General features: G+C 54.8%; 1 protein-coding gene across 5 annotated transcripts in view; it reads left to right on the top strand.

Annotated features, from left to right (window-relative positions):
• GDPD5 (glycerophosphodiester phosphodiesterase domain containing 5) overlaps positions 1–12,406 on the top strand; it is an 83,606-nt gene that overhangs the window by 34,945 nt on the left and 36,255 nt on the right. For 4 of the 5 annotated variants that reach the window (XM_055320666.1, XM_055320663.1, XM_055320665.1 and 1 more), the window contains exon 3: positions 7,903–8,078. In XM_055320666.1, the coding sequence (XP_055176641.1) occupies positions 7,962–8,078 (117 nt within the window). In that variant the 5' untranslated portion in view covers positions 7,903–7,961. Of the gene's footprint in view, positions 1–7,902; positions 8,079–11,213; positions 11,310–12,406 lie in introns of those variants that run through there. The other variant, XM_055320667.1, reaches the window with a different exon arrangement.

The raw sequence follows: 12,406 nt of genomic DNA, 5'->3' as shown, positions 1-12,406 counted from the left end.
CCTTGAGGTAGAGGGTAAATCGTTCCAGAGGCCACAGTTCCAAGGAAGCCGTCCCTTCCTGAGGGAGAGGCGAGGAGCACTTTCTGCAGGAGGACGGCCAAGAGAGGCAGAAGAACTGGGGAGGCCACTGCCAGGGCCTGCTTGGAAGATTGGTCTAGCTTGGCCTGCTCAGAGGGGAAGGGAAATAAGAGGTCTCCTGGCACGGAAGTGTTGGATAAACAGGGAGTCCTGGCACCACTGTGGAAGGAGATTAATAATGACCCTAATTATGGCCTGATTGATTCTTTGAGGCCTCCTGCAGAGCCCAAGCCTTGGCCACTGAGCAGCTTTTCCCCAAAGAATGAGCCGGCGTGACAGGGGCCTAGGGCTGCTGACCCTGTTGGCCCCTGCCCCCTGCCGGCCCCAGCATGGAGCCAAGGATTTGTCTCCTGGGCTTGGGTTTAGTTGCTTGATGAGCTGCCTGGAGGTTCCATGCTGCCCCTGGGCTCCCAGAGGGCGAGGAGTCTCCTGTTGGCAACAGGGCCCCCCCATCACCTCCAGATGGAACCCACATGGGGCTTAACTTGCTGGCTGGAGCCTGGGGATGCCCTCAGCTATGTAGGAGGCCCCATTCATGCCTCCCTGCCGCCGGGCTCTCCTTGTGCTGTCCCCCTACCTAGAGCCCCCGTGTCCTCCTACTTTGCCACAAGTCCTTCCTTACTTCTGAGTTCTGCTTAGATCTGCCCTCCCCAAGAAGCCAGCCCGCAATGATCGGTGCTGGGGCCAAGGAGGCAAAGGAGTTATGAGACCCAGAAGAGACCTCGCCCCGGGCAGGGAGGGTTTCCTGGAGGAGGGGCTGCTGAACTGAGCCCAGTAGGAGTTTCTAGGCCTTGAAGATGGGCAGAGGGGCCCAGAGCTAAGGCCATTTCACAGGCACACCCACACTGGGAGCGGGAGAGGGGCAGGGCAGTGAGGAAGAGCTGCAGGGCAGCCCTGGTCTACCTCCGAGGCCATGTCCCCTGAGCACTAAGGAGGCATCCTTATAACCCTGTGCCTTTCATGTCTTGGGTTTTACTCTAAGGGAATGTTGGGGTCATCACTGTGACTTATCCAGCCTGCGATTACCTATACCTGGGTCCCCAGTCAAAGCCAGTGGAGGCACCAAGGCAGGGGCAGAGCCCTGGTAGCCTGGGGCTCAGGATAACTAGGCCTCTAACCATGTTGCAGGCCTTCCTGCAGCTTTCATCCTCATTTGGACTCTTCTGGTCAGTGGCAGGCTCAGCGTTCCCAGCATTAGTCCTGGGAAGAGGAGGGCTATTCCCCCCAGACCAGGCAAGGACTGTGGGGTTTGTCCTTCCTTCCCTGTGCTGCCCCATCTCTGCTTTTCTCCTGAGGTTGAAGACAGAGCAGGGGGTTAGAAGGTTAGGGTGCATGCCAGAAAGGCCCTGGGAGGTCATCTGGTGGTATGTATCCCATAACACAACAGGAAAGCCGAGGCCAGTGGCCTGTGGGGTCACCCGGCTTGCTGGTCTCCCGAGGCTGGGCTGGGGTTGAGGTCAGTGAGGACAGGGGTTTCCCTTTTCTTCCCCTGGGTACTTGGCCCCATTCCCCTCTTTGCTTCCCTGGTACCAACCAAAATATTGGGCTTGGCTCTTTGATGTGCAGTTTGTAGTAATATGGGCGTTGTGGTTGACACAGACATGGAAGGCAGCCGGAATGTGGGCACACTGGGGCTGGTGCCATGGAAAGTCCTGGGTTCAAGTCTTCCCTTCTCCCCACTTAGCCATTTGGCCTTGGGTGGATCACTTAATCTCTCCTGCCTGCCTATCTAGCTATTGATCAATTGATTGATATAGGTATCTAAATTGAATACATATATATTTAATTAATAGCCCTCTTTTTAAAAAATATTTTTGTTTATTTATTCATGAGAGACACAGAGAGAGGCAGAGATGTAGGCAGAGGGAGAGGCAGGCTCCCTGTAGGGATCCCGATGTGGGACTCGATCCGAGGACCCCAGGATCACGCCCTGAGCCAAAGACAGACCCTCAACCGCTGAGGCACCCAGGTGTCCCAATAGCCCTTTTTTGAACATTTTTAGGTCTAGAGAAGAATCAATCAGGAAGGGCAGAGAGCTGCTACATACTCTCCCTCCCCACCTCACAGTTGCCCTCGCTATTAACATCCTCTATTAGGGTGGTATGTTTGTTACAGCTGATGAGACCATGTTGACACAGTACTATTAGCCAAAGTCATAGTTTCCACTAAGGTTCACTCTTGGTGTGGTATATTCTGTGGGGTTTGACAAATGTACTCATTATTATAGCATCATATAAAATCGTTCCATTGCCCTAAAAATCTTCCATGCTTCTCCCACTCCCAACCCCTTGGCAACCACTGATCTCTTTATTGCTTCCACTGTTTTGTCTTATCCATGATGTCATGTAGCTGGAATCATACAGTATGGAGCCTTTCAAACTGGCTTCCGTCACATAAAAATATGCTTTTAGGTCTCTTCATGTGTTTATGTGGCTTAATCATACACTTCTCTTTAGCACTGACAACTTTTCCTTTTTTTCTAAGATTTTAAAAATTTTATTTATTTGAGAAAGAGAGCATGAGTTGGGGGGGGGCACAGATTGAGGGAGAAGCAGACTTCCCCACCGAGCAGGGAGCCCAATACAGGGCTTGATCCCAGGACCCTGAGATAACAACCTGAGCCAAAAGAAGCTGCCCAACCAACTGAGCCACCCAGGTGCCTTCGCTGAGAACTATTCCGTTGTCTGGATGGACTAGTTTGTTCATCCACTCACCTTGAGCCTATATTTCCAAACTGTAAAAGAAGTCTGTGGAGCTCTACTTTGAAAGATTGTCATCAGGAGATGACACAGGTATAACCCATGTCACTTTCTGTAGCTGCTTTCACTCTGCACCATGTTTTTAAGATTTATTCATGTTGTAGCATATATTCATGTTTTATTTCTTCTTATTGCAACCTTGGGTCCTTTTTTTTTAATTACAAAACATTTCTTAAAAGACTAGAGAGAGAGAGTGAGAGAGCAAGCAGGGGGAGGGGCAGAGGGAGACAGAGAATCTCAAGCAGACTCCACATCAAGCGTGGAGCTCAGTGCAGGGCTCGATCTTATGACCCTGAGATCATGACCTGAGCCAAAATCAAGAGTCAGATGCTTAACTGCCTAAGCCACCCAGGCGCCCTTGCTTGGGTCCTTTTTTGTGTCACTCCATCTGGTCCCCATTTCTCAGGTGAGTAGAGGCTCAGAGAGAGCTAGTGACCTGTCTGAGGTTACACAGCAAGTCAGCTGAAGATCAGGCTGGAACCCGGGGTCTGACACCTGGCCTGAAATTCTTTCCACTCTCAGGGAAGTGAAGAGGCTTGGGGGCCACAGCCAGCATGGTCCGCGGCAGTGAGGGTGGTCATGCAAGGAAGGAGAAGGTCCATACCCAGGGTGTCAGGATGGGAGAGGACCCAGGAGGGCCAGCATCCTGCTCCTGCTCCATGGCAGGTGTTCACTCCATCCCAGGCCCGACTCCTTGGAGGCTCTCTCATCTACAAAACAGGAGTCTGTGAAATCCTAGGGCTAGGGCCAGGAATTCTTACAGAAAATGGAACTCTGGACTGAGGGGCACCCTTGAACATCGGGCTCAGAGGGGAGGGCTTTCTCTTACCCCAGAGCCAGGAGGAGCTCCCGGCTCAGGATTTCTTGGGAACTTGGCGGATACCAGTGGTCCTGGAGGTGGCTTGGAGAAATCCAGCAGTCCTGCGTAATGTCATTAGCCCTGGCAGGAAGAGGAGGTTTCGGGCGAGACCGGGGAGAGTCCGGTCTCTGGGAGCTTGTCCGACTGCTCAGTGTCTGAACGGCACATCTCTGTCAGCAGGACTTCCGGGCCTCCTCAGAAGTATAGTCCCGTGAGTCCCCAGTGCTCCCTCCTCTTGCGGCTGGCCACTGAGGGCATGGGAATAACCGAGGCCACTCCATGGGGGAGGCAGGCCCGTCAGCCGCGCTCACACGGGGTGCCTGGGGTGGACTGCGGGATGCTCAGGGCCAGGGGAAGCTGGGAAACCCTGGAAGCAAACCTGGAGCTCAGGGGAGGCTCCTGGAGGAGGTAACATCTGAGCTGAGACTTGAAGCATGGAGAGGTGTTAATCAACAGAAGGGACAGCAGGTTCTGGAGGGTGAGGCTAGAAGTGTCAGAGGCCACATCCTGGCCATTTGCCTGTTGAAGAGCTCACAAGGGCCACAGGTGAGGTGGGCTGGGGCCCCCGGAGGGAGGCCAGAGGATTGCCTATCTAAGGGAGAGATGAGACCCAGGCCAGGCCAATGGCCAAGGGGCTGGTGAGAAGAGGCTGTGAGGGGTGTTAGAAGCAGGCTGCGGGGTAAGGAGGTCCATGTGGTCTGTACTGGGTCTGTAGAGTCTGGATGACACCCCAGGAGCCGCTGGCTGCCTCGGTCGGGAGGCAGATATTGAGTGGGCTTGGCCACACCTGATAGCTGAAGCCCTGGGAGTGGATGAAAAAGCCCCAGGAGAACATGCAGGGGAGGGAGAAGAGGTCTGCCTCCCCAAGACGTCCCTGCAGTTCTGAATAGTGTGAAAATTCACTGGGCAGGGTGGGGGTGGAGAGGGGAGGCGACTCCTAGAGCCGAGATCAGCTGAGCCCAGGGCTGCGGCCTAGTGCAGGCAGTTCTGCTTCCCTGATCTGAGATGGAATTTCCATTCTTGGTGCCTTGTAATGCTCAATTTGTGGGGGTGGGGCAGCGGAGGGCTGAGGACATATGGGAATCAGTCCCAGGCTCGGCAGGTTCTGGGAAAGGCTCGTGAGAACGGGGGAACCTTGGTGTGGGGCTCCTGTTCACAGAATGCCCACCTGCTATACCTCAGTCACTGCAGGGATGTGCCCTCCAGGCAACCCCTCCCCTCCAATAATCTGGTCTCCTATAGGAGTCAAGGCAGAGGCTGTTACCTATTTTACAGATTGAGAAACCAAGGATCAGGGAAGAACCCTAGAGGCCCCAACCACAGAGCAAAGGTGGGGTAAGATTTGGCTCCCTGGCTGTGTGGGATCTGGCCTTCTACCCCGTCTGGAAGGCTGTGAATGTGGGAGTACATTTGTGAGCAATTCTGGAGTGCAATATTCTGGAGTGCAATAGAGGAAAGCAGAGAGCCCCCCCAAAACTGCCCCTCTTTCTCCCCTTTCCCCAATCCCATGGGACCTAAGCCACCAGACTGCAACAGCACACCATCCCATGCTGCCCCTAAGCCCGGGGCTCAGCTTGGCTCTGAGAGGCCCCAGCAGCTGCACCGTAGTCCACAGGCCTCCCCAGGGAGCCACGGGCACAGAGGCTACACCAGACAATTCCCAGCAATTAGGATGCTCCGAGTCAGTCAATATTCCCAGCAAGGCCCTAATGCGTCTCCTCCCCTCCTACTGTCCAGAGGCTGTAATCTCTGTGCTGAGGTTAACCTTTGGTGGAGGATGGGGTGGGGATGGGGGTAGGTAGAGGCCCTGAGTGAGGCCAAGGCGGAAGTAGTGGGTGGACCTGGAGCCCAGCCTGACTCCTGGAGGAGCCCCTGGGGCACTTAGAGACAGCCCTCAACTCCCTGCTGCCTCCTGGAAGCATGTCCTGACCCAACATGCACAATGCTAAGTGCCCACAGCCTGCCGTTACCTCTTCAAGATACCAGCTCATGAGCCATTATGGCCAGCTCGCTAGTGCAGGGGTCAGCACACTGCCCCCACCAAGGACTGGGCAGAGAGTTCTAGACTTTGTGGGCCATTTAGTCTCTGTTATAACCAGTCCCCCCCCACTATAGTTTCTGTTACAGTAGCCATAGACGTACATAGACAAATGATCGTGGCTGCATCCAATAAAACTTTATTTATGGACACTGAAATTTGACTCATATAATTTTCATGTGTCACGAAATATTCTTATTTTGATTTTTTTATCCCAAACTGTAAAAATACAGAAAAACCATTCTTAGCTTGTGGGCTATACAAAAATAGGTGGCCGGCCGGATTTGGTGCATGAGTTATAATTTGCCAACCCTGGGTTTAGAGCACAGCCCTGGAGCTGGACTGACAGGCTCTGCTGTGTGACCTTTGGCAATGGCTAAACCTTTCTGTGCTTCAGATTTCCCATCTGGAAAGTGAGGGTGATAAAGATTTTACACGGGGAATGTAAAATGGTGCAGCTGCTTTGCTGTTTTGGCAAAACGGCCCTTGGCCATTCTTCAGAAGGTTAAATATGGAGTTGCCACATGACCGAGTACTTCCATTCCAAAGAATGTACCCAAGAATGAAATGAAAATATGTTCATGTGAAAACCTGTGCATTAGCAGTGTTAGTCCTAACAACTAAAAAAGTGGTAACAACCTAAATGTCCCTCAACTGATGAATGGATAAAATGGTCTCTTCATGCAATTGTAACTCAGCCCTGAAAAGGAATGCAGGACTGACTCTTGCTACAATAGAGTGAGCCTCGAATACTATTAAATGAATGAAACCAGACACAAAAGGTCACATATTGTATGATTGCAGTGATACAAGATGTCCAGAATCAGGAAAATCCATAGATTCAGAAAGTACATTAGGAGGGGGCATGGCTGGGGTGCGGGGTGTGGTGATGGGGAATGGGTGGTGCTAATGGGTCTGGGTCTGGGTGTTTTGCTGGGATGATGAAGACACTTTGGAATCAGACAGTGGTGACAGTTGTACAACTTCATGACCACACTAAAACCTGAATATGCTAAATACTGAATTGCACCCCTTAAAAGGGTGAATTTCTTGGCTGGTGAGTGTGATCTCAGTAAAAATATAATACTTCATAGGGTCACTATAAGAGTTGGTGCACAGTAAGTGACTGGCTTTGTCCCTCACTGGTCCTGTGGGGCCCTGAGGACATCAGTGAGCCTGTCCCATTCACACTGTCTCCCAACACCTAGGACGGGACCCAATACATAACATGTGGCTTCGAGTTTCTGGAGTCCCATAGACCTGGACTTGAGTCCTGACTCCTTGGAAAATCATTTGACTGCTCTGAACCCCAGGGTCCTCGTCCTGTAAGATAGGATGATAAGAACAGTGGCGACAAGGGTCAGATGATGCTTGACATCCGGGTGCATGAGATGCCCTAGCCGGCGGTCAGGTGGTCACACTGACCGATGCTAGCCCCAAGTGGCTGAGTCCCCAGCAGGCATCTCCAGGGTGCCAAACAGGGCCAAGGCCATTGCTCCTGGTGGCAGCAACTCAGCCCACAAGATACCTCTCATTGTTCTAGCAACCACAGCAGAAACTCTGTGCTGAGCCCAAAGCAATGAGCACTTGGGACACCAGAGCAGGTTCTCAGATTGGCCATAGCCAGGTCTTTGACACCATGCAAGGCACAGTCCCTTTCTCCCCGAGCCTCAGTGTATTCAGTTGTCAAACGGCTTTGGGACGTGTACCTGCCCCCGAGGTATACAGTGCTCAGACAGTGCCTGGTATATTTTAAATAAAGTGCATCGGAGGACACGATTGAGAAAATAAAGCCGAGAATGGCTGAGGAAGTATGGGAAGGAGTTGGCAGTTTTATAGAAGGTGGCCTGGGAAAGTCTGGTTGAGAAAAGAACATTTGAGCAAAGACCTGAGAAGGGGAAGGAAAGAGCCATGTGGAGCTTGAAGGGGAAAGCATTCCAGGCAGAGGAAGCAGCAGCAGGTACAGAGCAAGTGTGGCTGGGGGGTGACTTCCCTGTTAGGGCAGGGACCGTCCTGGGAGACCTGCAAGTGCGCGGGCCTCTGTGTAGGCCTCGCGGCAGGGCCCTGTGGGGGGCCTGGCACCTAACTGGGCGACAATGATTCTTGCTGTGTCTGGGGCCGAGTCCCTGCCCCTCCCCTGCCTCACGGCCCTGTGCTTCCTCCTGCAGGACCAGCCGGGGCGTCCATGGGCGCCTGAGGAACGGGCGCCAGGGCGGCAGGCAAGAGCATGGTGAGACACCAGCCCCTGCAGTACTATGAGCCACAGCTGTGCCTCTCCTGCCTCACCGGCATCTACGGCTGTCGCTGGAAGCGCTACCAGCGGTCCCATGATGACACCACACCGGTAAGCTGTGCTGGGATGGGGCCAGAGGACCTAGGGAGCCCTGGGGCCTGGGGGAAGGGTCTCAGCTCTGTCATCTCTGTGTGGCTCTGGATGGGTCACTGCCCCCTAGGGTTCCATTTCCCCTTCTGTAAAATGGGCCCATGATCATTCCAGCGGAATGCAGGATGGAGGAGGTGAACTCTCCTCTGACACATGGGTCCTGGGCTACTCCTGAGGTCTGAGCAGAAAGGGGCGCTCCAGGAGGGACACCCCAAGAGGAAGGGCTCACCCCCAAGGAGCAGAAGTTTTCAGCTTCCTGGCAGCTAGGCAGGCAGGTGGCCAGGCGGCTGGAGGGGAGGGTGAGGAACTGGGCCAGGCCATCCTGGAGCCTGGGAGCTGACAGGGCCACGGCCTGGCACCAGGGCTCCGCCACCTGAGCCACGGGCCTGTCCGAGCTGGCAGCAGGTGCTCAGCCGGATAAAGAAAGGCTCCTTCAATGTCTGACACCCCAGGCCAGCCCCTGAGCTGAGCCCGTGCTTCCGTCCCTGGGGTACTGTTAGCCGCTGGATCTAGTTTCTTCTCTGAAGGAACCCAACTCCTTGAGGAGGGAAGGGAGGGAGATAAATAGTGTTTATCTAAAAGCTTTGCTGCCTGGAAAACAGCTTTCCTCCTCTCTCCTGCTTGTCTAAACAAAGAAGCCAGACTCCACCTTGAGCCAGCCTTGAAACAGGATGGAGCAGCCAAGGATGTGGGTGGCAGCTGAGGTCAGAAGCCAAGTATCACCAGGCTCTCTGGATGGGGAGGATTGGGAAGCTCATCCGCCTTCCCATCCTCCTTCCCTGCACATGCTGGGGAGCAACAGAGCACTAGCCTGAGTCAGGAGCCTAGGTTCATGACCCCCAAGTGGTGAGAAGCAGGTGCCACCTGGTGAGCACATCATCTGACATGTTACCATGTCCCCACTCCCACCCAGAGAAGGGGACTTGCCAAACTGAGGCGAGGGGGAAGGAGGGGCCTGCCCAAGGCCACAGGGCAGGTCCCTGCAGTGCTGAGGTGGCAGTCCCAATCTCCCCATCTCTGGCCCTGCCCGTCACAGCCTTTCCGTCTTATGTATTTGGGGGATCTACCCACAGGGGTGCAGGCCATGAGATCGGGAGCCAGGCAGGCCTCAAGGCCAAACTGTGCCTCTTCAACTTGTACCTACTTGATTTTGAGCTTTCTCACCTGTGCAAAAACATCCCCCCCCTCAGGGAACTGCTCGTGGATGGCATACACTAATGGCACTGAATGACTGGTACAGCACTGGCTGTGACTGGTCATTAAGTCAAGTCATTCCCAGCTCCAGGAGCCTCAGGCTCTCCCTCTGAGAAATGGAGGAGGGGTTGGGTCAAGACTTCAGAATTCCTTGGCTACTCTGCTCCATTCTCCCCAGAGACAGAGGGCAGACAGCAGGGCCGCCCCGTGTCGGGAAAGGCCGGAGCTTGGCAGGCAGCTGGCACCCAGTGTCTGGGTGCCACGTGCAGTCCTGGGCACTGACATGGCCACTCTCATGTTTCTCCCAACAAGCCCTCGAGCTAATGTCATCTCCACCATTTCTCATGGGGTAAGAGAAGCCAGGAGCACCGATGAGGGGCGGAAGCTGTGATCTGGCCCTAGGAGGGAGCTGGTCCCACGGCTCTGGAGGGAGGATGGCTGAGCTCCCCAGCAGCAAGCCCCTTGGCCATCCGAGTAGCTGCTGGAAGAGGGCAGAGCTCCCAGAACATCTCACACCCCTCAGTAGGCCCCGGGCAGACCCATCCCAGGCTTCAGAGTCAGGAAGTGATAAATCTTGGCTGAGGCCAGCCCAGGGCCCAGGTGAGGAAGTGGTGGGCTGAAGCCGGTTTTGAGCTGACTAGGAGCCCAAGCAGTATTATATTGTCTGCAAATGCCTGTGTGGGGGGTGCCAGGTATGGAACAGAGGCAGTAGGGGCTGCAGGAGGCCACAGGCCAGCTTGGCTGGGAGAGCGTGTTGCAGCAGCTCTGGGTGTCAGGGCCTTCACAGAATGCAGAACGGGCTGAGCTCACCTCCGGCGACCCACTGCTGAGGAAGAGCATCCTCCCCCTTCCCTGTCACTCACCCCATCCCGCTTCCCCGCCCACTTCCTGGGTTCTAGCTTCAGTCTGCTCACCCTTTGTCTCTGCCTCTCCCCTTTTTCTCTCCAGTCCCTCCCATGATGGCCAGGTGAGGACCATGATGGGGGCTGGGCTCTCTGGCCTGACACCTGGGGCTCACAGTCAGGGCTGATGCAGAGAAGGTGCTCTATGAGCATTGCTGAACAAACAGGCCCTGGAGGGAGCTCTGGGAGCACAGGTTGGGTGTGAAAGGAGCACTGCCAAGCAGTAGAGGAAAGGCGCCCAGAAAGGGCAGGGGCTTCAACTTTGGGCCTGTGCCTCTTCTCATCCTCACCTGCCCCTCTGACTTTGGGGATGGGACCCTTCCCCTCCCTGTCCTCTTGAGGGAGCCTCCCCCAGCACCTCCCAACTCAGACAAGCTGTGGGTGAAGTTCTTCTGTGAAGCCAGACCTTTCTGATCCTCATCTGTGTAATGGGGCAACAGACTGGCAGTAAGTCACAGAAGCGTTTCATCACGATCCTGCTCAGGCTGGGAAATAAAGCCTGAGAGTAACAGTTAACATTCATTGAGTACCTATTGTATGCCGGAGCCGAGAGCTTACTTGCAGTGCCCTGTAAGATCGCCCCTGTGGGGCAGGTTTAACTATGATTCCCATGAGTTAGAACTCAAGGCTTAAGCCATGCGTCACACCTGAAGTCCAGGATGGATTTTACAACAGGAGCCTCAGGAGGATGAAGGCAGAAGGGGAGGAGTATGTGATTAAATGAGAACTTGCAAGAAGGGGAAGAAAGGAGGGGTGGGAGGAAGCTTTGGGAAGTTGCCCGATGGGGGGGAGGGGGGAGGAGCATGGGACCAGGAGCAAGAGTGGGAGTGGCTCGGATGCCAGACTAGGAGCCCTCTGAGGTCCAGGGATAAAAGCGGGCCCTGCAGTACTGGAGTGGATCCTGGGGCATGGAGAGGAGCCCCCTCCTCTGCATAGGAGCTAGCAGCCTCCTTGCTGGCCCCCAGCCTGAGCCTTCCCGCCCCACCAGCCTGATGCATTCCCACCTCCTCCAGGCCTTTGCTCTTACTGTCCCTCCACCCCCAGGACACACTCTGGACAAATAAGGAAACAGGAAACTGAGGACCAGACCTGAGAGGTGAGATGGCCTGTTCTGCCCCCAGCCCCTGGGGAATGGAAGAGCCTGGCAGCAGGAGGCTGGCTCACTCGACAGCTAGGAAGGGGAAGTGCAGCTTTTTATAACTGGAGATAATGAATTGGTTGTTGTCTGTGACTCATTACTCTAATACTGCCAATTAAGGACTTGGTAGGACAGGAGACAGTTCTCAGGCTGTCCCCCAGGGCCCCCTGAAGACCGTGTGTCTGTGGGAGGCAGCACCGTGTCAGAACCAGCTTCTCTTGTAGCAAGAGGCATATAGGTCAGACCCTGGAGGAGCCGGCCAGCCCAAGTCACTGAAGGTGACAGACAGGGACTGTCAATTCTCCTGTATTTCTTTCTTTTTTTTTTTTAAAGGATTTTATTTATTTATTCATGAGAGACACACACACACAGAGAGAGAGGCAGAGACCCAGGCAGAGGGAGAAGCAGGCTCCATGCAGGGAGCCCAATGTAGGACTTGATGGGTCCTGAGGATCAGGCCCTGGGCTGAAGGCGGCGCTAAACCGCTGAGCCACCCGGCTGCCCTCTCCTGTATTTCTATATTCCCTTTGCCTTCTGAGGGCTGTTTTAAGCTCCTGTGACCCCTCCGCCTCACGGATTAGGCTCCGGGCAAAATAAGTGTTATATTCGAGCCACAGAGTTGGAGGCACAGCCTGCGTGCGCTGCCCTCCGCTTGCATCCCCAGCTCCATGCCCCCCGCCTGCCCCCCACCAACAGTCTTGTCTGCGATGCACCGATTCCTTATTTCATCAACAAGCACCAACACACCCAGGCCACCCAGGGTGATCAGTGCTGAGGCCCAGGAAAGCCCCAGACAGGAGGGCCTACGGGAGGGCCTGCCTGAGCTGATGTCTGAGAGTTAGTTCTGTCTAGCCGGACTGGGAAGTGTTCGAGGCACGGATACCAGAGCTGCTCTTGTTTGGGAACCGAAAGCAGTTTGGCCTCAGTGTGGCTCCATGTGAGGAGGGGAGCCTAAGGCTGTGCTGCGGAGCCTACTCCCCATCCTGGGGGGAGGGAGCCCCGTCAGACTCAGGCTGTGCAGGGCCCAGCCTGGTGATGTGGAGAGTGCACGGAGG

The sequence above is a fragment of the Nyctereutes procyonoides genome, unplaced genomic scaffold, assembly GCF_905146905.1.
Source record: "Nyctereutes procyonoides isolate TBG_1078 unplaced genomic scaffold, NYPRO_anot_genome, whole genome shotgun sequence".
Taxonomy (NCBI): domain Eukaryota; kingdom Metazoa; phylum Chordata; class Mammalia; order Carnivora; family Canidae; genus Nyctereutes; species Nyctereutes procyonoides.
This window is presented reverse-complemented; position numbering and strand designations above follow the sequence as displayed.